Here is a 26,881-nt window from a genome sequence, read left to right on the forward strand (position 1 = left end):
AGAGAGACAGAAAAAAGTGATTGAGAGAAAGAGACAGAAAGTATGAGAAAGAGAGACAGAAAGTATGAGAAAGAGAGAGAGGTTTGAGAGAATTAAGTGTGTGTGTGTGTGAGAGAGAAAGAGAGAGAGAGTGGAAGAGAGAGAACAAAGTGGGTGAGAGAGAAAGAGAGAGAATGAAGTGTGTGAGGGTGAGAGTGTGTGAGAGAGTGAGAGAGGTAGTGAGAGAGAGAGAGAGAGAGAGAGAGAGAGAGAGACAGACAGAAAACTTTTCCTCCTTACCCTTACGTGTTCCCCCCCCCCCCCCCCCCCCCCCCCCCCCCTCCATCCAAGGGGCGATCATGGATGTGCAGACGCCCAGGAGTCGCGCACTGAGGCAGGGGAGAGCAGGTAGGACAGCACCGGCTCACTTCCGAGAGACTTCATTGCTATGGAAAGAGTTGAACAAAACGTGGGTGTTAACAGCATTGTGTTTCTACATTTCTTTAAAAAACAAAACACTTTTCTGGTCTTTTGGTCCTGCTGAGTTGAACTGATGTTGAATATGTATTACAAAGTTGGGCGAACTATGGCAAAGTTTTGAAAAGTTATCCAAACTCTAGAAAAAGATGCAATTTAACTTATTTCAATGTATTGGGTGTTTATGGATTTGTCCTTCACTGCACTTTTTTTTAAAACTTCCTTTTTAACAGTAGCAGGCCTCTTTAATGCAGCAGGTGGGTCCAGACACTGAAGTAATGAAACACTACAGAATATGGTCATTTAGGGGTTCAATTTTTAGGGGTTTTGTGAATTTTCATTTGCCTTGGTGGACCTTTTTCGTGATGTATTTTTACTCATTCAAATAATATCTTATTACTGAGTGTCTGTGTGTATTGGTTGTTACCTATAGTGCATTGATAAATGAAAACAACCCAATTTGCCAATATTTGAATGAGAAACCATGGATAAAGTGGTATTTTAAACTATGTCTTGAATTTATAAGACATTTTCTACCCAGAGTAATTCACAAATGTGATTACTTTTGTACCATGAAAATATCTTATCTTAACCTTCAAACTGCACAAAGATGATTTAATGTTACCTGGCTTCAACTTTCAAAAAAGATCAGATGATGATATTTGTAGAGTACAGTTGTATTTAACTTTTATTTTATAATGTGCCTTAATTCCTCTCGTGGAATTATTTGTAATAAGCAATCAGTTAGGTTTTTCAAATGTAATATTTTGCGAGTTAAGCATGTAAATTCTCATTGAAGAACACTTTTGCCTAAAACACTCCTGTATTTTAATCCGGGCCATATCTTGTGTCAAAACATAAGATTGGAACATTTTTACTCCAGTGTTAAGCACCCTAAAACAACTTCATCAATGCATTTTCCTAAATGCAAGGCACTCAACGGCTGGTCTATTCATAAAACAAGTATTTGAAATCAACCCAATCGACTTTAGCACGGCACCCAGTAGATAGCAAATCATTTCAAATTCATGCCTGCTGCTCTGTATTGATAAAACATCCTTTGCACAGTGCAGGTAAGCCTTATGATTGTTTCCTGCTCATTTATTTCATAATGCTTGTTGGACAAGAACGCAAGAAAATATGTCAAACTGTAAAAAAAAGGCTCAAACCTGCTTCTTTTTTTCCTTTCCTCTTTTCTATTGATTTTTCAAACTGAAACATTGAATAAGCCAGATAGGAAATTGGCATTTGCAGGAGGCCCTACGGTGCATTCATGAGGGCCCAGGGCCTCAGCTTACTTGCAGCCTCTCCATGAAATACGTGCTCGGCGTGCAAATAATCCAATGAGCAGCCCCGAGCCGGTTGGCCGTGCGTAAAAGCGTGCCAAGTGTCTCCAGAGCGCACAATTAAGCGAAGATCATTAAAAGAAAAGGTTCACCCGATAGCTATTTGTAATATGAGGTTTGTGAATTGTCCTCAATATTTAAAGCATAGTACTATAGTTTTCACCTTTTTTTGGGATAACCAATCGCTGATAAAAGTCAAGCGTTTTAAAAATCCAAGTCATCTTAAAAATAGAAATAAAAAAATATATAAGTCAGCAGCAGCCATGACCTCATTTGCCCCTTAAAGTGGAGGAGAAACTTGTGGTCAGGCCTCAACTTGTCTCCTCATTAGCAGCACAATCAGCTAACAAGTCATTACCAATGAACCAATAAGTGTGAATCACTTTGTTGGCATGTACATATTTTCTAAATCATATTCCATATTCCTATTTTAAAACATACTATAAATGTCATAACCTAAATCTAATGTTGAGAGTTTAGAAATATCAGAGAGGCTTTCTCATTATGTTGACAGCCATGCGGGCGTGTAATAAACGAGCTTGGTGGAGTTAACATGCGCTATTAATTTTTCATTGCTTTTTCGTTTCAAGGCTCCAGCGCAAAAAGGCAAAACAGTTTTTCACGCTGACTGGATGGAGGAAAGCTGGAAAGACACTACAACGTCACCCTCCCCAATTTGCTTCCCAATCATTATCACCAGCACATTTCTTCTTACTAATGTTTAAAAAAGTGTAATCTTCCCCTTCCCTCCTCCTCCCCCTGCTTCTGTTTCCTATGCAGAGGTAATGAAATATGGTAATGTCTCAAGACCCCCGGATTAAAGTCGTCCCACCCTGATGGAACTTTTCTCCAAATTTCCCAGCCTAAAGCAACAACAATTTGTATACATGATTGCTCGTGTTTGTCTCTTTTAATTGCTTATGTATTTAATTTGCAAATGGGACAAAACGTTTTGTGCCTCCCAAATGTGTAATTCAAACTGAGCCCCGATTACAAGGACACAAAGTTGGAAAATAAAACAAAATAATACATTTGCAGTCCCTATGATTTCATTGCCACCACAGTTTAAAATATATATATTTTTAATTTGATATCTTTTTTATTGAATTATTTGTATTTAAAAGACAAAACGTCTATGTTAAGCATGGAAATAAAACATATAATTGTATTTGTATTTAATTGAGAATTTGGTATTTTCTTTGAATACGTCCAATATGTGGCCCAAATGACGTGTCTTTAAATGCAAAACAAGTATTCAAATCAAAATGGCTTATACTCAAGTATGTTCCTATTCATTTTTTTATCCTGTAGTACCCTTATTTGACATTCATCTAAAATAATTTACATTTGATATAGTCCTTAGCACACGGTATTGATTTTTTTTTGTTTTCTTGTTGCTGTCCAATTTTCTTCCTACTATGGAGGAAGTAAACAACACAATAATAAGGTCACCTATGTATAAACCATACGGATTTAAAACACTTGGATCATATTACTTACATTTTTCCCGTTGCAAAAGTTATGTAGTAGTGTCTCGTAGGTATAATATTCGAAGATATACTTCGGCCCTCACGGTTGAACGCCCCCAGGTGGCTGATCTGGAAATTACAAACACAAGCACAAGCACAATGAGAAAGCGTATTCCATTAATTAGAACTACTTGTGTATTTCACTGTAAACATGTTTGTCTTAAGACCCCTGTAAATAAAACCCCACCAATAAAGTGAGCTCAACCAAGACAGTTATTGATTGATTTACATGAAATATTCTCTTAACCTATACATTTCCTCGACATTCTCTGCGTTCGCATGAGAATAATAATAATAATAATAATGGTAATAATCTTGATGTTGTCCAGACTGTAACGATGTTTTAGTTGTGTAGAGAACATGAAATGATTAGATGTCCAGAATAGGAAACATGGAAATGACTATTTTATAATTTGACTCACGCTTAAGGCTATTTGTGTGCTTAATATTACACTAGTGAGGCTCAAACATACTTAAGAAAATCAGGTGGGACAAACATTCATCGAGTCTGCCCTCTCTCAAGAAGCATAATTGTACTTCATTAAAACCCGATATATTGGAAATCTTACTTTCTGCCGTGAATTCTCCTCAAGACAAAGAATAATGTGTAAATATGTATTGACTAGAGGCCAGACAGATCCACGTAGGGAAAATTTCGCATCAACTCCCAACTTGTATTCCCAGTAATTACGAGTCGAATGAGTTTAAAATACTGGCGAATTTGACTCAGACGTCCCGTCATTTTAGTAATGCTCATTTAATTAGATATTTAATATTGACACGGCTAACTTGAGCGCAATAGCTCACAAAACCGTCAGGTTTAAACGTGCTTAATTGAAATTAAACGCCAAACGGAATGTCTCTTGTGAGGGAGGGGCGAGGTCGAAATCGCTCATTGGTTGAAGAAGGAATGAAAACGTGGAGCGTCATTGGTTTCCTAGCTTCCACATTAGCCAATCGGAGTAGGGCAGCACCCCGCCCTTTCTGTTTAAAGCGAGCTCTGACGTAGACGGGATTACGAAGTCGTGATTGGCTAAGGGGCGGATGAGTGACAGGCAGCTGGCCGGCGGGTGGACGTCAGGCTTCCAGGGGGTTGGAAACGCGGGCGCTGTCCGCATGAGAACGGGTCCTGAAACGCGGGGGTGCACTAGCAAGCACCCGCGCTCTCCATTGAAACCGCTCAATTTCCTGCATATTAACAAAAAGCTGCATAATCGCCTATGTTTTGGGGGTTCGAGATAAGAAAACAAAGTAGTACACAACTCGTGCGGGACAGGTGGCCAGGAGTTACGGCGTAAAATTGCTTCGAAAAGCGGCCACGGTGGTGAACAAGTGCACCCGTTTTTGCTTCTTTTCTGACGGATTTGGTGGATATGACACTCGGACGTGGGATCGTTCATTTGGCATTTCGAGCTTTCTCGACAGGACACCACGCGAAAAAGGAATGGAAAACACACGTCCTTGTGGATTTGTGACATTTTTAGTTCACGAAAGAAATTTTTTGATTTGATTTTTCTTTTTTCTTAATTCTGAGATAGAAAGTTGAGCCTTAAGGGGGGGCACGACAAGAGAACCTTGACTGTGGGGGATGTTTCCTTTTTGAACATTTCCATTTTTTTTACTTGTCCCCCCTTTTGGACTGATTACTGTCAATCGTATAAAAAGCACATTTGATTTAAAAAAATGAGTGTCATTTTCGTTCATTGCGTTTTGAGGATAGACTTTTGACACCTCTTCTTCATCGCTACATGTAATTTTGCATTCATCAATGTTTTATTTATTTCACGACTGCTTGAGGACACGAACAAGGGTTCGAACCCAACGAAAATAGACTTCTTTTCTGTTTTCAAACGGAAATACTTTGCATCCACTGGAGGTCTAGAGGTTGGCCCAAACCTGCACTTTTTTTTCCTCTTTTAATTATTTTTTTAAACCAGGGCCCACATGGAGATCCACTGCAAGCACGACCCGTTTGCGGCTATGCACAGTAAGTTTATGACTTTTAAAAATCAGTTTTTGCCTGCATCTAAATCGACCATAACTGTTAATGCGCACAATTGTATTCGTTGAACTTCAATATATGTATAATTATACATATTAAGGGAGATAGAGAGCATTTTCTTCATTATCCCATCCTATTTTTGTAGTCTATTTCGTTGATTTTTTTGCTATTTAACTTTATATAATAGTCGTTAATTATTTAGCTGCATTTGGAAATACGTTTTAAACAATAAAAAAACGTGGTATAGCTTTTTTCTAGTGTCTGTTGGCGTTTGGGGGAATTGAAGCCTGTTTTGGATAAAACTTGAAATTGTGATGACATGAAGCATCATGTTTTATTGTTGAGCGCGCTTTTCTTTTAAAGCAAGGACACCGTTTTGTTAGGGGTGGGCAGTATGTGGGGGTCAGAAAAGGCAAAAAGAAAGAGAGAGGGAGAGAGGAAGAGAGAGAGAGGAAGAGAGAGAGAGGAAGAGAGAGAGAGAGGGCAGTTGTGTGATGTCCATTCTGCTTTTGCATATAAGATGCAAGCTGAAGTTAGACTTTGAACAGAATGGCATTAAATTGCACGAGTACATAATTAAAACTATATGTTGGTCCTATGGGGAATTATAAAATCCTTCTCGTCGCACTGAAAAAAAGTACAATATCAAAGTTTTGCTGCCTCTGATTTTTTTAAAATTGAGCAATATACTTGATATAGCTTGATATGTGAATGAAATCTGAGGTTTTTGTGATTATGCTTTGTATTGGATACTTTTGACTCACCTTAGTCTGAACTTCTATTGCTTCCCATACACCTAGAATAAGAAAAAATGCATTAGTGGACTTCAATTGAGATGAAACTGAATACAATTAATGGACCAATACTGCTAATGATAATATGCACTCGCTTTTTCTAGTAACAATTTATACATAAATCTAGAATTTACACAGCTTGGCAGTAGGTGAAGAAAAAAATATTTAGTCACATTTAGGCTGCCGGAACGCTAATTTGTATTCACCAAACATAATTTAACCTCATATCATGTCAGAGTTGTCACCTAAACGCTCCACAATGAGTATGAGAGGTATTTAATAATTTCATAGTTAATAAATTCATTATTTTACTACGGGTGAATCTCGAGAACACACACACACGTACACACACGTACACACACACAAAACCACGCACAGACACGTTCACACTAATCCAAAGGCTAGAACAAATCGGGTTTCTTTTCGCAGTAGTTGTCCCAAAGTCAATGATCCGCGGCGCTCGAAGGCAACAGTGAAGTTCTGGGACGCTTTAAAACGATTACACCTAAAAATGTCAAAAGCCAGAGTGAGAGAGGTTGCAATGAATCAACTTTGACGCGTGGAAATGCTCTTTTGGGAGGCTGTATGCACGTGTGTGTGCGTGTGTGTGTGTGTGTGTGTGTGTGTGTGTGTGTGTGTGTGTGTGTGTGTGTGTGTGTGTGTGTGTGTGTGTGTGTGTGTGTGTGTGTGTGTGTGTGCGCAGACAGCCGATGGGGTGTCTGAGTACATTTTTACTGAAACGCTTTTGGTGAAATTAGTCTCACCCTCTATTGTTCATGTGAGCTGCAATTTCATCCTATGTGACACTATATGAAAATATTGATGCCAAAATATAATAGAAACGACCCAAAAAGTTTGAATCCTGTTGTGAGCAGTGTCCGCTTTAAATGGAACTTTTCCACGTAATTGTAATGATAATGAGCAGAATATTGTAATGTTAATGGCAGCATCCTTGCATCTTAAGTAAGAATAGCTATTGGCTGGAAAAAATATACATATAGATGTGTATATGTATAAGTATGTATATATATATATAAGTATAAGTAAGTATGTATATATATATAAGTATAAGTATGTATATATATGTATAAGTACGTATATATATATATATATATATATATATATATATATATATATATATATATATATATATATATATATATATATATATATATATATATATATATATATATATATATATATATATATATATATATATATATATATATATATATATATATATATATATATATATATATATATATATATATATATATATATATATATATATATATATATATATATATATATATATATATATATATATATATATATATATATATATATATATATATATATATATATATATATATATATATATATATATATATATATATATATATATATATATATATATATATATATATATATATATATATATATATATATATATATATATATATATATACATACATATATATATATATATATATATATATATATATATATATATATATATATATATATACATACACACACATACACACATACATACATACATACATACATACATACATACATACATACATACATACATACATATATACATATATACACATATATTATGTGTGTACATATATACCATCAGCCCCAATGGAGTACTCAGTTTCATTTTTCCCTCATGAAAAAGCAGCATTCAAGATGAGATTTTTTTTAAAGAAGCCTGGCTTGCACCATGCTCAGATCTATCAGCATTTGAGCAATGAAATTCACTTCATCAGTATTCTCACTGACAACTTTGCAAACAGCTCTCCAGCCCAGTCATTTTATTTTTGAAAGATAGAACGAAAAAAAGGGGGTTTGTTTCCAATTTCATTTTCTTTTTTTTTTTTTTTTTGAGGCTTCAGGCCCTGACACAGAGGAATGGGGCAAGAAAACATTGAAGCTAATGGACCTTATTTCCTGGATGGGGGAGTTTGAATATATTCCTCTTTATCTCTGTATTTATTTATTTTTTTCCTCTTTGGGAAGGAGAGAATCAATCAAATGTTTAAGGAGGTGCTTTGCTCCCATGCACGTCAGTATAGGGCACATAAATGAAAATACAACAGGGATGCATAATGACTCTGAGTCCCCGTGGCGGCAAGCTGGCAGAATGTGTCTCCTCTGATTCTTTTTCTCCAGGATAGAAAATGAAACCGCTGCACTTGCCAAGATACCCCTTTCTCTTGAGGTTCAAGCATTTTAAGGGAAGACCAAAAAGCCAAGAGCCCCGATTTGGCAAAAAAATCTTTGAATCTAATTTACAACAAAACCTCCCCAGCTGCCAGCTGTGATTGAATCCCTGAAAGAAAGTGGTTAATTTGTTTGGTCAGTGGCTTGAAATTACTCAACCAATCTGTCTGTCACAGTTGGGAACATTAGCTCCTGAATTATGAGCAAATTATCATTTTGAAAGTTAGGGTTCATTATGAGTAGAAAGAATATTCTTTTTGAGATCATAGCCATTAAAATAATTTCCACATTACTAATTCCATTTGTCATCATTTGGAATGTCACAATACACTGCAGAAAATGTAAAAATCCTTCAGCCAAATCAAACATATGACAGATTAGAGTCCCTTTTCCTTGCTATTTAGCTCTTTTTCTGCCTCGACCATCAGGACAAATTGTGATGACATCCATAAAAGTCTAAAATGCAAAAGAATTGCACTATGAAAACGGGGCTCTCTCGCTCAAATGTGGCTTGACATTTACATTTTCTTTCTGAATAAAAGATTTGAAAAAGTAGAAAAAAAGGCACTTGTAAGTTTTGGAAGCTTGAAATGGTCATATACTTTTAACTTTTGTTCATAAGACAGTTCCCATATTGAAAATGGTAGAATTTATCAAAGTTATCTGCTCACTGATTAAGTATAGCAAGATTGTTTTCCAAATTAAAACAAAAAAAATCAACTAAACAAAACAGGTTGTCTTCAAATAATACATTTTTCCTTTCTTTCTTCTACTGTCAGCGTTTAAAGCAAGTGAAATAAAATTTAGTCTGAATATTTCAATAACTCTACTCCAAGAATAGTCTAATGCCAGCAGTAAATACACAGATAAGTGAATAAATACTTATCTGAAGGAGTGTTTTGTAGGTCACCAGACATGCTTTTCCATTTTCTATAGAAAGCAAGGTATTTTATGGTCCATCCCAGATAGGAAGGGTGAAAGAAACCATTTCATTTGCTGTTATCTCAGAGGCGAGGAGAGAGAGGCAGCGGGAGATTTGTGTGCACAGCAGGTTGCAGCAACGTGGGTGTCTATGGAAGAACAAATCATGTTGAGATGACACAAGTTTGGAATGAAGTGGAGACTCAAACAATGAACTTGGTGTTTTAATCTGTTCAGGTTGCTAAACTATGTGTAATGTGAAAAACATTTGTTTATGGCTCAAGTCACCATCATCAGAGTTATAATAGTACACCACAGGCAATATTTGGAGTAACATTTTAGAAGTCCTTACTGTTGTACAATAGGAAAATACACTAAAAATACTACGATTGTTGCAGTGAATGCACTGGCGATTTGGGAAAGGCTTAGTTTTTCGTGATTCCTTCACCTCTCAAAAAAGTCACTTTTTGACAATAAAAATAACATAAAAAGAAAAAAATTATATTTAATATACTACTGTAAAGTTGTCTCGTTTGACTTTATAGAAGTGTGTTTAGGACATAAAGTTGACTGACAGGCTCTTGTTTTGCAGTAAAGGCCTTTTCACAGCAGCGTGAGCCACTTGACATTGACAAACTCATTCATTGTGTATGTAATTCAGGGTGATATCCACCCAAGAACTGTTGCTGGGCATTTTGGGTGGCAAAAGTAAATTAGCATAATGGGACAGTCTCCAAACAAACACTGAGTGGCAGCACTCTGATGTCAGAACCCACCAAAAGGAAATACAATAGGAGAGATAGTATTGGTTGGCGTTTCTGAGCTTTGGCATACTCGAAAAGAGGCTTTCAGACTTCTCCCTTCTTAGTTGAAATGATATCTTGGAAGGATTGGTGTGCAACTGTAGTTTACACATGACATCAAACTCTACATCCTTCCGGGGAATTTTTTTAGGGACATTTAATGGCTGTTATAATACTTTATTCTCCTTAAAATAAGCAATACAAGTTGTATACCGAGCCCTTCCAGGTAGTTAAAAACATAAGCACGCACACACAGTTTATTTTTGTGGGGGATTGGATGTTTACATTTATATTGTTGTACTCTCATGTGATGTTGATTATCTGTTTTTTTTTTAATTTACAAGCACCTTTATTTGAACATAAACTCACCTGCTAGTTACACTTGGTAGTGATGAGCACTCCTGGGCATGCAGGCCATGGTGGATGCGACTCCATACGTTGGTTGCTATCTTTGGTAAAAGTGATTGCTTTTTAAACCGTGGCGGTGGGGCATCTGCATAATGAGTTTCCTTCTATCTACAAAGAAATAAAGCAAAGACGAAAGTGAAATGGCTTTGTTTAATTTCCGAGCACACGACTCTTCAGACTTTTTCATGGTGTTTACCCCTCATGTTCAGATGTGTTTGTTTTGGAGCTGGGGGAGAATCACTGCATTTGTGTCTTTATGTTACAGGGATGGAAAAAGGAAGAAAGAGGCAGTCAGGTTCAGGGGAGAGCTTTGTATTTTAGGGGGGTTCCCTGCTGGGGTCATGTATTTAAAATCTATTACCCTCACAGCTAGGATTAGTATGTGTGTGAGAGAGATTCCCCTAAAGACACAATCACTATGGTAATACAAAACCAGTGGATTACAGAAATACTGCATTTCTCGGTGTACGGCATATACAGTACATAAATGTATACTGTTGAAATGACAGTCCCCCATGTATGCATGATTTCAAGTTGTATGACTTGAGTTGCAACACATACCTGATGACACTTGACTTTAGAGTGTAAATTACGAGGTTGGACTTGTTTTTATCACATCATTCAATGATACTGTACATTTACAAGTTACTATGCAATCAAATGAAATTCAGTAAGCTTACTTGGAATGCGTGTCGATGACCAGGTTGACTGTAGTATGAACATTTATAATTGGTCTGCTGTGCTAGATACATAAAAACTGCTTGTAAACCTTTACCACAAGGGAAAAACAAATATCTTAAATTACATTGAACTTCTGTTTTTAACCAATCCAAATATAGTGTATATATAAGCATGAAGGGTTCTACTACATATTGGGATCATTAGTCCAGCCTTCTTGAAGGGCCTTTGCATTCGTTTGTTTTGGTCTAAATGGGAAAAATAGGGTTTTACTTGAGGTCTAAGCAATATCCCCGACCCCTAATTTGGTCTCTTTGTACTTTCATCCCTCAGGGGAATATTGGTGTCATTAGTAAAGCATTTGGTGGCTCAATAATTGAAATCCTTTCATTTACTTGAAATCTTGGCTTTGTCTGTCTGGGTGATTTTTATTGAAGTATTTTGGGGCATTTAGTGAAATGACATCACTTATATGGCAATATGTTATCAACGCCTCTGCCGTACATCATTTTGACTGTGTAGTAACTGTCTCAATCTACTGTTTTTCCAGGGCATGGCGGCGTTAACCAGCTTGGGGGTGTTTTTGTAAATGGCCGACCTCTTCCAGATGTTGTGCGACAGCGAATAGTTGAACTTGCCCACACAGGGGTGCGTCCCTGCGACATCTCACGCCAGCTACGTGTCAGCCATGGATGTGTCAGCAAGATACTGGGCAGGTATGAAACCTCTGGACATTTGAGCCTTCGCCATAAAGGATAATAAAATTACAATATGTATACTTCTTTACAATAGGTCGGAAAGCAGAGATACATGAGGACTATTCTTCTCTTTACTAACTTTCATTTCTCCTATTCACCTTTGTTTCTCTGTCCAAATACTTTCCTCTTCACTTCCGCAAAGCCAATTTCAAAAGTAAATCCAGACTCGTTTCGTCTGGCAAGAAAAGAAAAGGGTACTAAGGGGTTGCGGAGGGATTCATCACTTTTTGGAATTAGCATCAAAATGAAAATGGCACCATATTTCCGAAGAAAAAAAAAATAGGTTCGAATGGAGAAGAGAGACAAGGATAGAAAAAGACGAATTGGGTGTATTTCGAAGAAGAAGTTCAAAAAAAGAATAAGAAAGGGAGAGACCATTTGTGGCGACGGCAGGGAAGGATTAGCCACAGCGACCCTCAGCTATATGAAAAAAATGTGTTGCTCATTGTTCTCCCTTGCTTCTTTTCTCTTCCCTCACTCTCTTGCTCTTTCCCTCAGTCTCATTCAATCCCTCTCTCCCCCCTGTCCTGGCCGTTCAACTCACTGAAGCGTTACCGCGAGAGGGGGAGGGGGGAATCGAGGGATGCAAGGAAGGAGGGAGCCTTGTTTTATCCTCTCCTCCTCTCTGTCTCTCTTCTGCCAGCAGAACAAAAACACCAACTCTGCCTCCCTGTTTTTGTGTGCGTGGCTCATCGGGGCAGATATCAATAACCGCGCTTCGTTTATTCACCATGATTTGCCTGTGAATTATTTAAATTGTTTTCCACTAGAAAATAGATGCTTCTTTTCCTTTAGCAGTGTTTAGAGGCCAGCTTGCGAAAAGTGGAATGGCCACACACAAACACACACACACACACACACAAATTCACATGAGAGGGAAATACACTTTAAAGAAACAAACATCACGGAAGGGATTACTCCAGCGTGCAGCCGCGGTGAGAGAGAAAGAGCAGCAGGTTTAAGACTGACTGACAGCTTGCATCCACGCACTGCATCCCCCCTTTTTCTGCAAGCTGGGTAGTGCATTTGCTGTCCTCCACCAGTCAAGCGCCCTCCCACCCGCAGCCCACCTGCCCCTTGTGCATGCAAATAAATTCATGAAATAGCTATGCCGGAGAGAAAACTCCTGGATCTCGGGGCGAACAAGTCTGTCAGTGTCACCCTCAGATTGCATTTGACTGTCAGTGTGATACGCACTCACGTCAAATGCATGCGGTCATACCGTTTTTAATATGACGGGAAATGAACTATCCCATTGAATTGGCCATGGAAAGTTGCACTAAAACTCCGGATTCCCACACTTTGTGCACTTCTGAAATGTTTTTCCCAAGATGCTCAGTATGATGTTGCCCATGTCTTCCAGGCTGATGACAGCTAATGGAATATGTTTCAAAGTCTGTTTAAAAGCGACAAATGAATCCGCTCTGCTAACAACAACCAGAAATTACAGCATATTTCGCTCGATTTTTGCCAAGAACTACATAAGTGTGCACTCAGTCAACAGTCCTACTCTACTGCACATATGACATTACTTGTGATCTGAAGCAGCTAGTTTGGTTTCATTTGATTCATATTACATGAATGCAAAATTCAAATCATAGTTATGCTGGAATATACAGTGTATTCCTGCCAAAAAAAATGAAGTTTGAGTTTAGGTCCCGTTAAGCAGTTTTGAGCTCTATAATGATTATATATGTATTACTCTTACCTAAGGTGGAAGTTCATAACATTAAATTGCAAAAGAAAATTAAACTTCATTAAGAAAGACATGCAAGTGAAGAAATTAAAGTTTTCATTTGGTTGACCCAGATTTATCAGATATGATAATTACATTTAATTCAAGGTAAAATGGGGAGAAACATTTTGAAGAGGGCTTTTAAACACAGGATGAACATCTGTGATGATTAGTTGAGGGATGTGTGTAAATACTAGGTTGAGAACACATTTTTTGTAAAAGAGTGAACCTTATCTCAGCAACCCAGGAGGTTACTTGCAAAGAGCCCATTTGTCATCATTGATTACTTAATGCTGAGAAATGTGTAGAAAAGACTGATGGAAAATATCCACAAAAAGATTCAATTCCCATTTGATTTTTGGATTTGCTGAATTGTTGGAACATGTTCAATACCATTCCTCTGCAAATTACCCGAATGACATCCAGCACAAAAAGTGATCGTAATTACCGAATAAGCCCGGTTATGTTTCCTGCTTGTGGGAGTTTTATCAGCAAAACTTGTGCCACATCTATCTTGCGGTGACCCCTGGGGGATACGCCTAAAGTCAGTCAGTCAGACTTTAAAAGGTGCATGATGACCAATTCAATCATTGTCTGTGCTTTACAGATATTATGAAACAGGCAGTATTCGCCCGGGTGTCATCGGGGGATCCAAACCAAAGGTTGCTACGCCCAAAGTGGTCGACAAGATTGCCGATTACAAACGCCAAAACCCCACCATGTTTGCCTGGGAGATCCGGGACAGGCTCCTGGCTGAGAGAGTGTGCGACAATGACAGCGTGCCCAGTGTCAGCTCCATCAACAGGTACCAATGCTCTGATAAGTGTGTCAAGTAGTTGTGGGTATTATCAACTTTACATAAAGCCAAAGTGACAAAGAGTGCATAGCGATATCATGTAAGGCAGCGTGTTGTGTCTATATACGTATTTCTGGCAGGGGAACCAACCCAGTTAAGAAGCCCCAGTCTCCATATGCATGAAGTGGCTGCAGTTCAGTGGTTCAACACGATGATACAATGACAAGGCTCTCCCTTGAGCGGGGAGCCAGAGAAGAGGGAGGGACAGTGAAACGGGAGAGAGAAGCAGTGGGCAAAAGAGTCAGACAAAAGGGGATGGAAGGTGTGCAGGAAAAGGGGGAATGTTGGACACAAAAGAAGAAGGAGAGAAAAGAGAAGAGGGAGGGAAGTAAAGACGGGGACAGGATGGAGAAGAATTAGGAAGGAAAAGAAAGGCCAGGAAAAAAGGACGAAAGGGGCTTGCATGAGCAGCCAAGCAGGAAGTGTGAGGCCCCTTTGCCATGTCAGCCGGCCGCAAGCCTCTCCATGCGCACACATCCATGTGTAGCCACACACACTCGCATGCTTACACACGGCGTGGCTCCCACGACGCTCATGTTCTCATGTCCTCCATGCCTCGCTCTGGCTTTCACACTCACAAATGACCATTTCACACGCACTAATGTCTCCTCTCTCCTCCTGCAGGATCATTCGGACCAAGGTTCAGCAGTTGCCAGGCCAAACGGGCTCAGTAGCGGCTCACAATTTAGGTGGGTGCCAATCCTGCTTTGCCCCGCCAAAGCACACTTTAAAGGAGTACTAATATCATCTCAAGTGTGTATAGAAGGGTACACTGTTACAAAATCTGGGCGGCTTGGCGGCCTCACAGTGGGGGGGATCTGGGTTCAAATCCAGGTTTGGACCTTTCTGTGTGGAGTTTGCATGCGTGCCAAAATTTATTGCCTCACGGTTGAGGCATGTCAGCCAATAAACATACATTTCTCCCTCTAAAGCCTCATATAATTAATACAAATGTAAAGTTATAATAATATAAATGAACACTTAAAACTATCAGGCCATCAATCAAGAAAACCTTTCACCTTTATTTCTTCCCTTTCCAACTCTGGGTTGCATTTCAGTGTCTATCACCACGATCACGCATCTTCTATTAATCTAAATTAATTTTTATACACTGCTTCCCGGCTCCTTCTATTACACACTCAAATTCACGCACACACATTCACACTGTCGCAGATTATCCAGATAAATGGTACCCACTCCCAGGCGTAAAATTGAACATTTGGATTTGCAGAATAAAAGCATTAGGTTCTGATAAAAAAGACAGTGGGGAGAAAAAGAAAGGAAAATCAGATAAATGAAGTGCTAAATCAACTGATAGGCAAAGGCAGGATATGCATTCATTATCACCTCCTTGTTGGAGAAGTTGTTACAGAGTGGATGGCGGGAGGGGGGTGGGATAAATCCTTCAGTTTATAAATGTGTGTGCGTGTTGAGACTTCCCCACCTAGTTCTTGTTCTTATGTTGTTGTGGGAGCAGAGGGTCTGTTGGGATGGGGGATTAGGATGTCTGTCTCCTCACCTTACGTTGCCTCATGGGATACCATACTGTCACTCAGCCCCGTGCTTGCTTATAAGGGCATAGATAAGGAGACCAGGTATGAGCGACTCTATAATATGTGTGTGTGTGTGTCTAAGGGAATGACAAGTGTGTTGCTGTGCCGCCTGGCGAGGAACTTGTCGCCCCAGAGGTGTTGAGATTAGAGAGAAAGACAACCACTGACAAACCCCAAAGCTTTTTTTCTCGCTTCTTTTTAGTCTCTGTGTTAACTTGGCAAGAATGAGTTTAGAATCAGAGGCATATGATTAAAATGGTCAGAAAATGTAACAAAGGAACTCGGAAAAATATAAGAATAATAAGGGAACAACCACTATATTACATTAGAGGTAAGTGATAATCGTCTAAATCCCCTGCTTTTGTATTGTGTTTGATTTAATCCTAGAAAATAACATGTTGTAACCAAAATGTAGTTGAAACATATTTAAACTATGTTTGTGCATGCTAAACTGCCAAGACTGCTAATTCTTGATCCTCTATGTAAATACAGCTTGTTTAATGATGTACTCAGGAGATGTGCTTTGCAGTCATGTATGCATATCATTAGGTTTGTTATTTTTGTTTTTATTTTGCAGGAGAACCTATGTGTAGCATGGTGTCTAGTGAATTCTAGATATTTGCTTGAAAATAAGTGCTCAATGTGTTAAAAAAAAAAAGAAGACGATTGAACACGTTTACATCATTTCAGTCTTAACATTTTAGAAGTAACACATTTTAAGACACCCTCAGCTCTCCGTAACTATTTAAAATCTATATTTATGGGTACTTATAAGATTAAAATGAGTATTTTTCATTATTTTGTCTGCTGGGATAAATAAAGACCTAGAGCTGTGTGTAGTATATAAAAAGAAGGAAGTAAGGCGTTAAAAGGACAGTGAGGGTGAGCCACATGCTGAATAACATGTGAATTTCTGTATATTGAATGGTCAACTTAACCTGAACTCACCAAAATTGGAACTTTGTCTGCTTACAGCAACGTCAGTAGCTGCAACACAGGTTTCTGCGGTGACCAGCGACTCTGCCGGCTCTTCATACTCCATCAGTGGCATTCTGGGTATCAGCTCAGCTGCCGATGTTGGAAAAAGGAAGCGAGAAGAAGGTGCGTTAAAAAGGGAATGCCTTTGTATGTCTGTTTACATATAGGTTAGCATCCCTGTTTACTTACATATTCTACTCACACATGTATTTTCACATTTTTCACCACAAACATAATCACATTAGCGAGAGCCACTAGACTGCCCGACCCCCCACTTTCCTTCCGGTGTGGTTTTCCCAGTTGGGAATAACTGCACGTGCTGATCAATGACAGACTTGTGTATACGTGCAACGCCTGAACAAAACAAGCAAACGTCTTCATTCACAAACACTTTTTGAGAGCCATCAACAGAGGAAGTTTATTCATACACTATTGATCCCAATTGTTTTTCATTGCATGCCAAAGGTACTGGAAGGATGTGGAAGGGTGCTCACATACTGTACGCGTTACTGTATATGGTCATGAGTGTGTTTGTGAATGCATGCGTGGTTCTGTCATGGCATTAAAAAGCCATCACGCAGACAGACTCCTCCTGTAAATGAGACAGGACCAGATGTCTGAACGGGGGGGTTCGAGGGTTGCCTCGGCTCCCTCCCCAACACACACAGCCACACACACACTACACAAAGTGAAAACGCATTAGTTACACCTGCGCAATTTAATTAAGTCCAATACTACTCAATCAAAACAATCGGACTCTAAAAAAAGCAATGCCAATTTAGACAGACAGCTAAGTATGTATTAATTTAAGAGTATTGCATACTGAATTTATTAATGCTTTAATGTAGTGCAAAAAAGGAGAACATTACCATTAAAAGTTTGTTTTATTTACTCTCCTTAATGGAAACAATTAAAAAAAAATTAAAAACGTTTTTAAGGATCTTTGTTGGATTGTGTAAGTGTACTTTAGATAACAGTGTGAAAATAGTGTGAAAATCTCCAGGAAAACCTTATGAAACCATTTAGTCAATATATCAAAATTGTGCACAGTAGTAGTTTAAATTAGACTTTTGTAGTAGACTATATACTAGATGTGATGAAAGTCAAGTCAAAAACTAAAAATTAAACATTGACATTTTTCCCAATCCCTTTTTCAATTATTTTTTGTGTGTAAATGTCAGGTATTTTTCCTGACCAACATAAGTAAAATAATAAAAAAAATAGAAAACGGATTCAAAAAAATAAATGGATGAAGAATTGTTGATTGTTTATTTCCCTTCACTATAAGAAGTTAAAGTTTGATTATCTGAGCCAATGGCCAAGTCAAAATTCCCCGCAAATTGTCTGATTTAAAGACAAAATACCCCCAAAAATGCATTATTAGTGGTTAATCGACCTAAAAAGTAGCATTTGATACTATGTTGTAAACTGTAAAGTCTATGTCTCATTTACACTTGGATATTTAACAATGTAACGTGGTTATGTTTTAAATTTGATGCATCATCAGAATAGACATGTTAAAATAGCACCTGAATTGCACCATTGTGCATTCCATGAAACACATCACCTACAGGGAACAGAGCCATCCTCATTATCACACCAGTGAATAACCATGCAATTGTCTAGCTGACAAGTCCCAATATCTGCAGTAAGAATGACCCATAATTGGGACCTTTTAGTTAGAGACAGTATTTCGTTGATAGGAATAATAAATGTCATGTTGTATGAACTATTATGCTTGTCCTCGCGACATGGGCAAAGACTCAAGTATGAGTGCTGTAATCTAATTAGGCACGTTATTGTTTCACATTCTTTTTTTATGTGAAACACGCTGATTGTTTGTCTGAACTTTAAAATTCCAATGGCGTATTTCACTGAAGCATCCTGGAATCGTAACAAATGTACTCGCATTGTATTGTTCGTGCATTTGCTACCGGACTTGCTTTCGCAAAGGTCTGCCTGGTTGACTCTGTGGGCTAATTAACAGCATTGCTAATCACAGCTTCCATTAGAGCAACCCCCGCCGGATAATGACACACACGCACAGCGAGGGGCGACAGGAGGAACAGCATGAGGCGACATGGACAGACATAGACAAACGCAAACAGGACACAATTATTTAGTCTTGAGCCCATATGTTAGTCCGCGGAGACACTTGAATGGACATGAATGGAGGCTGTGTGGTAGACTCGGTAACAATAACGATGGTTTTCCCAAAATCTGACAGTGCGCCATTGACACAACACTGTGATAAGAGGAATTATTTTTGTGTACCAAGTGCATTGTTTGAAAAATTTCCTAACTAATCACTGCATAGGCTAATATTATTAATATGTACAATTAGTACTCATCATGAATTTGTGAAATTATTCCAAAAGCTAAAGCAAGCTTTAGTTCTATTGATGAATCCACCTACTTTTTAAAATATATTTTATTGTTCATAGAGTGTGGGGGTAAAGTCCTGTGATGACCTGTGCCCCCCAGTCAAAGCAAAGGGAAGTAGGGGGTTAAAGGAGGGGGCTTATGGTGAAGGTGGCAGAATGTAGATGAATGGGATTGAATGGAAGAACTTGACTTGTGGGGCCAAAAGGGGACCATTGTATCTTAACATATCATCTAACAAGGTGTGTATTCGCACAAGTATATGTGCTATCTTTCGTTGGACGGCTAGGGAAAAGAATGAACTCCACAATCAATGAAAAACGTCCAACAACATTTTAAACCAAATAATTTTACTTGAATTATTGAAACAGCATGCCATGTTGACCTTCGACCCCCCCGTGCATCCACTGTGACATGCAACAGCTTACCGGATAAAAGATGCTGGGAAAAGAGCATGATGTGGTGCAAGTCAAGAGGGGAAGATGGAGGGAATCTCTGACCTTCACCCTGAGTTCTCCCACCCTCTCCTCGGCCCAAAAAACACTTTGATCACTGGAGTTTAGAAAGGGCATGCACACACTCAGATGCCAAAGCTGGCACTGGGAGGTCACATTTACAGCTTTTGTTAAGTGCATGTCAATGATTCCCAACCACTATGTCTCGTATCACACAGTATGCAATGAGAACTCGACAAGTTCTTCCCAGTTTCACTTAATTCAGAGAAGACCTCATTTAAATGACTTTGATTTGAAAGACCGTTGCCTCAAAGTACTTAAGTATCCAAATCACACATTTCTACGACCACTAAAGATGTGATCATGAAATTGGAACACAGGCCAATCATTTTTCAGAATTGGGTGAAAAAGACATCCATGCAAAAAAAGTTAGTTGTAACTACAAGGAAACGAAAATATTTACATTTTAAAATTTTCTATGTGAGTTTCTCATTTTTTTTCATGTAAACATGGCCCTATTTTTTACTAAGGGCAAAAGAGCAAAAAAGTAATGGAGAAAAAGTAGTCAATGTTAAGGCATGAAGTTTAGTGTATAAACATAAAAAATTGACAATACTGATGAGTGCAATAATTTTGTGATGTCACTTATACCCATACGCATATAAACAGTGGGTAAAACTGACGTCACGAGGAGGTATGAAATGGCTAGAAATGGTGGCCTTTATTTCTATTTTATTCCGCTACTAAATGTCGGTAAAATATAATTCAGTGATTCTTTTTACAATTTATCAAAAAGGGATTTTCTATGGAACTGAACAGGAAGAAGGTGTTGTCTGTTCATTTAAACAACCCAACGGGTGATCTCTCTTATTGCGTGTATTTTAATTTGATGGGTTGTTAAAAATGTCAGCCATTGCAGTGGACATCAGTGGGATGAAAAGGATGCCGGAGGGAGGGAGAGAGGGAGAGGAGGCGGAAGAGAGAGGAATAAGGCAGAGGATAGAACAATAATGGCTCATTGTTTGTTTTGTTCTGCTCTGAAGAAGAGGGAAGAGAAACACTTCCCTTCTGGGACTCATAGAGATAGAGTCAGCTGTGTGTGTGTGTGTGCATGTGCATGTGTGTGTGTCCAGCGGTGAATAGGATTTAACGCGTCACGGCAATGAGTTTCTTTACCCATCCACGGATACAATGAAAGCAGCCGGATATCAAGCCACACAGACGTACAAACACTTCTGCACGCACACCCACACACATTCAGCTAAAGAAATGGGCAATATTGATCATCATAAATACAAAGCTTAGTTCTTACTTCAAGTTTGTGTTGTTTCTCCATGCTTTTGCCTCCTCTGAGCGTTTTCCCTTTGTGGTTGTACAATCTGAGCAAGCATGGGTTCGACTTGGAGAGTATATATTTGTATGTGAGTGAGTGTGAGTGACGGAAAAACAGCAGAAAGCAATAAGCTGGCTGAAATGGTGCCATCAGCGCTACATGATTGATCAATTGAATTCTATCACGGGGACTGGCCGGTAGGATTAAATGGGTCGCCGTGGGTTACCAGGCTAAAGCATCATACTGGCTTTATCTACACCCTGATTGGTCTGTCACCACTAGAGACCTGCGGACCTTACGACCACACTGCACCAAGTATGCTTGTGTGTGTCTTAGAAAAAGTACTGAAGAAAGAGAGATTATGATCAAGGAGTGTATTTGTCAGAGTAGATGAAAAAGGTTTTGTGTACTGAAGCCAAGGGGACTTTTTTTCAAACCCTTGCACCAGAGCCAGAGTGAGTTAGACTGGTCAGATATATGTATACACTTAGGCCAAGGCTTCTAAAGGTGTCTGAAATGAGCAAATTTTTGATTAGCACATGTGGTTTAAAATGTAAAACAGTAAGGGGAGGGTACTGTACATGCCACAGTAATCAGCAGGTACTTGGCCCCAATGTAAAGTGACAATAAAGTATGGAAAGTTTAAACATGTTACTCAATTCTTCCTCACAATCGGTCTGAAATTTGATGTTTTGTGGGTATGTGCGCCACCTCTATTCAAAATTTAATGGGGATTTTATGTGCAAGCTTTGCATAATTAGGGTACCTACTGTAACGAACCACAAAACTGCAAACAAAACAAACTAAAACAAACAACTTCAATTTAAGAACAGGAAAAGCATTTCTTCATTCATTGTGAAGTGGACTTCCAATCCAAAGTGAGTTCAGGGTTTTTATCAGTGGTGGTAGTCACGGGCCTTGTAACAGATAGTGTTGCACTGTCATTGGAGTAAGAAAAACAACACTGCTCAACAGTGAATTTGTGCACTGTCAAACCTGGACCAAACTCAAACTTAAAATCAAAACGGTAAAAAAGGTTGTCTAAGTGCGTGAGAAAGTCAATGCTGCAATTGCCACTACATTTACATATTTTAGTATTTACCGTTGTGAGCGAAATGATAAACATTTCAATCATATTTCACCAACTCCTTTTATTACTATTTTTTTACAACGTGGGGCTAAATTGTTATTCTTCTAGATCAGATCGCTCAAATGCATCTGTATTTTCAGTCTAAATCGGAGAAAGAAATATTTGAGACCCCCTAAGCCCCCCTCGCTTTCTGTCTGTCATATCCCTACTGAACAAACACACTCACTCACACACTATGACCCTAAGACTAAAATAGGTTCTCAGGAGCAGTTTGAAGCGATGAATTGGCTCTATCGCGGGGGGATTTTCACCCTCATCCCCACCTTTCCCCTTTTTCTCTTTATCTATTTCTCTGGTTCTCCCTTTTCTAATCATTTGCAGTCTGCGACTTCTCTGAGTTCTTATAATTGTCTCGTTCGGTCCTTCAGCCTTGCAATAACTGCAGGATACGAGAGCTCACTGTCTAATACTGATACCACTGCAATATATATTTCGGCGTTGGGTTGAGTACGAGCGATGCAAGCAGAATGATGGGGACGAAGAGAGACTGAGCTCTTGAGAGATCAAAAAAAGACGGACAGTGTGTGCCTGGTAATGAGTTGCGTTTGTATAGCATTTTCTTTTCGCACTCCCTACAATCCATGGTTTGAATTCAGGCCACTGTCCTTCATTAAAGTCTCCTGAAGAGGTTTATTTCATCAATCATCACTTTCTACCTGGCTCCATCAAATTTTCCACTCGGATATCCACATTACAACCACATAAACTACTCATTATGCACTTGCATTCTCTTTTGTAAATAGCCTTTCTGCAAAGCTTCTCACCAACATCTTTTCAATCTCTTTTAGGTCTACAAGAGTCGCCGCTGGCCAATGGGCATAGCCACAATGGGCGGGACTTCCTCAGGAAGCAGATGAGAGGAGAGCTGTTTTCGCCGCAGCAGATCGAGGTATTGGACCGCCTGTTTGACAGACAGCCATCCTGTCCAATCCAATCCAGCTCTGACCTCTATGCGAGCCCAGACCCTGGCAAGGTAAGGGCGTGGCACAGTGCAGAGTTTGGGGGACAATTAAAAATCTGAACTTTATAATACTAATCCATTACCAACAGAAATTGATCCAGACCATACAGCTGGTTGTATAATTTTTCTAAACACAAAATTGGATATAATCTTTACTCTGAGTAAGGAAATACTTCCTAAGTGAGGAAGTGAAAGACAACATACTTGCACGATATTAACCGTAAAGACTGCATGATACTGTGCCTTTTTAACATGTATATATTTGCCTTTTTTCCTGGAACCACAAAGTCATGTAATAAGAAAGCAGGCTCTTTTTTTATGACATTTTATTTTTTTTAATTATTATTTAAAATTAAGTAGTATTGTTAATAATACTATTCTCTGTGGTGTCAATTCACAAGACATATTTGATCAGTTTACACGATCTTTAAAGTTAATGAGTAAGTAGTAAAGGTAATCGCAGTGAAGCTGCTATCGAGAGGGTCCTAGGTTAAATTTCTTTTACTGCTGCGTTTAGATAATAATAACACTTCTTTCCTTCTTACTGATGCACCTGAGAAATATTCAGCTTTGAAAACAGACAAAAAGACTCTGCGTCATGGTCCGTCTGTGTATTATTGTTGCATTTAAATTGACCTCACGCCCTTTGCCAGCCTACAATAATGTAAACGTGAGTGGAATGGACAGGTGTAATAACAAAAACAACAAGAAGCTAGCATTTGTATTCCATCAGATGCTCTCAATGCGCAATCTTTGTGTGAATATTAGGAAATACATTGGCCCAAGTCTCAAAATGGCAATTATTCCTGCCCCACCTTTAAATAGATGCCTCTTTTACTTGTATTAACTTGATCAGTGTCAAGGGCAAGAGAACAAACACTCTGGTGGAGTTGTTCTATGTAGTAACACAGATAGGCTACAGCCTTAGACCTTGAGGGCAGAGTTGGCCTTTTTAGCCTTTTCATTTTGGTCCCACCAACACGGAGAGTGAAGTGGGACAGGGCGAGAGGTCGACAGGGATTGGCTGAAGTAGCTCTATAGACTTTGAGTAAGGAGCCTAACACCCATGATTCATAGGTCAATGTCCTCTCTGTGCCAAGTCAAGCCGCTGGGGTCTGGACCCAGAGAAGGATGTTAAACTCTGGGTCACTCTGGGGTCACGCTGGCTTTACGGACTGCATTGTGATTACAAAAGAAAAGAGCACACACACATTAAAGGCGACATTCCGATCTGTCCCTCTACCTCCGCTTCTTTCTATTATCTGGTCTAGGCGACTGAACCCCCACCCCACTCACTTTCCCCAGCCTGAATTTCCCAGAGGGAATGATTGACAGTCATATGCTTAACATCGACAGTTGCAGCTCAGCCTCCTTTGCTATGTGGGAGCAGCTCTTTTTGTGCGTCTGTTGGTTTGTGAGCTGTGTGATGGGCTTGCGGTCAAGGCGGGTCAGTCGGTATTGTGACAGACGGTGCTACAAGATGCCAAGGAGATTTTAGTGCTGTTGATGTTGTGCGTGGACTTGCCCTTAGCTGGGTATTTGTGAATTCTGTTATTTTTCATTTGGATTGATTTGAAGCTGCATAATGGCAGGACAATCAACTTGTTTAGAAAGCAATACAGATACATCTACTTAAAAATCTGACTCATCTGGCATAGTAGTCACAATTAAAGGGAAGACTGGAAAATTGAAATAGTATGTCCAAAAGAAAATGATCAACTCTGTATTCACAAGGAAGTCAAGTCACAAAAAGTCTTTGCTTAAAGTGAATAACTGTTTTAAACTGCTAACTCACATACCACATGCATTAAGGAAATCTTTTATCATTCATCAAAACACACTTGTCAATGCTTTTCTTAATCTTTCTGGCTCTTTTTCCTTCCTTTCACTGTGGTTTATTAACCCACACAATTAATTTGCGGACGCACAGTGGAGGGTGTGCCTGCATGTGCGCCTGTCAAACAGAGTTCATTTGAATTTCGCTTCAATCACTTCCCATTAGTCAGGTGATAAATCAGCTCTGGTGACGGTTCCCCCCTCCCACCTATTCCAGAATGCCTGCCATGTTTCCAGAGTGGTCTTTTTTTCTATCATGATTTTAAGGTATTGAAAATGGATCACTGAGATACTATTAATTAAAAGCAGAGTTGTTTTTCAAAACACAAATACTATATAAAGTTTCAATACGTAATAATTATTTATTTAATTCCTGTATTGTCATACATCTAATTTGAAATGTGTCCAATACATAACATTTTTAAAAAAAATTAGAGCTTTCCTTTAATATGCACTTTTCAATGCATCTCTGTTGCAATCATCTTGAAGATTTTTTTCTCGGCAATCTGGCAAAATTGTATTTCTTTACAGTCAAGTCAATTTCCATAAGGAGAACACAAGAATGTGGAGAGAGAAAGCGACAAAGACAGAAATGGGGAACGCGGGGGGATATGGAGAATGAGAAATGGGGAAACATCATTATGCAAATATCCTACTGAAACATGCCAAAGTGCGCGCACACATTTGCGTTGCAGAGGTTCGCTTAGGGCTCATTACTTATTGATGTGAGTCCTGGTTTAAACCCAACACAAGTTTTATCTATTTTTGCTCAGAAAATTGCATGAATCTCAAAGACACAAGACTTTTGCTAACTCATTTGAATGAGTATCATTTCTGGTGGCTCAAAATGAACGTAGCTCTCCAAGGTGCTGAAAGCATCAGTAGTCAGAAACTTAACCTTACTGATGGAAGACTAACTTCCTCTCTCTCGTCATAAATACATTCTTCTATTCCTTTTGACACAGCCCGGTACAACCTACCCCTACTTGGCCCCAAAATCTGTCCGTAGCCTCGCAGCTGCGTCCCTCTCTTTGATGAGGGCTGATGGTGCCGTATGAGCGGCAGAATTGACAACATTTACGGGGGCGAATGAGAATGATCCATCTTCCTTAGCGAGCCTGTCACCCCACTGGCCAAACTTCATCATGGCCAATTACCGCAGCAGTCCCCTTCTTTGCAACTGCTGCCCCCACCCCCCCCCATCTACATGGCTACACGGACTCATTAGACACCATTATAATAAGACTCACGGCAGCCAAGAAATGAAGGGGGGGGGGGACATGGGGGTAGTGGTTGGATTGAGAAAAATAATACAGGTGTGATGGGGGGAGTGAGGTGAGAGTCATTAAGAGAGGAAGCTTAAAATGCACACAGAGTCTTAAGAGAGTGTGAACGGCTGGCCAGGTGTGTGTTTGTGTGTATAAATGTGTGGGTTAAGCTCTTATTTGGCAGGTCACAGTCCAGTGGTTGTGTTGTGCGCTGACGAGCACGGGGGGTGTTTAAGAGGTCAGTGAGCACAAAAAGATACTCACACTTACACTTTCACACGCTCAAACAAATTCTGAGGTATTAAAAGGGTCAGTGCAAAACGCTCCCCTCATTGCCCAAAGGAAACTCTGATTGCTGTCATTAGTGTAAACAAGCTGTAAATACACACAAAAAGCAAATACTATGTCCACATGAAAGGAAGAGTGGGTTATTTCTAATAGGGG

The 26,881-nt window shown here is 39.1% G+C and overlaps 1 protein-coding gene and 1 long non-coding RNA gene across 3 annotated transcripts in view; one reads left to right on the plus strand and one right to left on the minus strand.

Annotated features, from left to right (window-relative positions):
- Positions 1-313: 313 nt before the first annotated feature.
- LOC144198427 (uncharacterized) lies at positions 314-7,105 on the minus strand. Its single transcript, XR_013326707.1, has 3 exons — positions 6,098-7,105; positions 3,303-3,400; positions 314-425 (listed from the first exon to the last, which is right to left on the minus strand). It is a non-coding gene; the product is annotated as an uncharacterized LOC144198427 (long non-coding RNA).
- Positions 4,468-26,881, plus strand: part of pax5 (paired box 5) — a 32,603-nt gene continuing 10,189 nt past the window's right edge. Inside the window, exons 1-6 of one of the 2 annotated variants that reach the window (XM_077719424.1) lie at positions 4,468-5,318; positions 11,723-11,888; positions 14,273-14,470; positions 15,146-15,210; positions 17,050-17,175; positions 23,161-23,345. In XM_077719424.1, coding sequence (XP_077575550.1) covers positions 5,276-5,318; positions 11,723-11,888; positions 14,273-14,470; positions 15,146-15,210; positions 17,050-17,175; positions 23,161-23,345 — 783 coding nt within the window. In that variant the 5' untranslated portion in view covers positions 4,468-5,275. The remainder of the gene's footprint in view (positions 5,319-11,722; positions 11,889-14,272; positions 14,471-15,145; positions 15,211-17,049; positions 17,176-23,160; positions 23,346-26,881) is intronic. The other variant, XM_077719425.1, reaches the window with a different exon arrangement.

This window comes from Stigmatopora nigra, chromosome 6 (assembly GCF_051989575.1).
Source record: "Stigmatopora nigra isolate UIUO_SnigA chromosome 6, RoL_Snig_1.1, whole genome shotgun sequence".
Taxonomy (NCBI): domain Eukaryota; kingdom Metazoa; phylum Chordata; class Actinopteri; order Syngnathiformes; family Syngnathidae; genus Stigmatopora; species Stigmatopora nigra.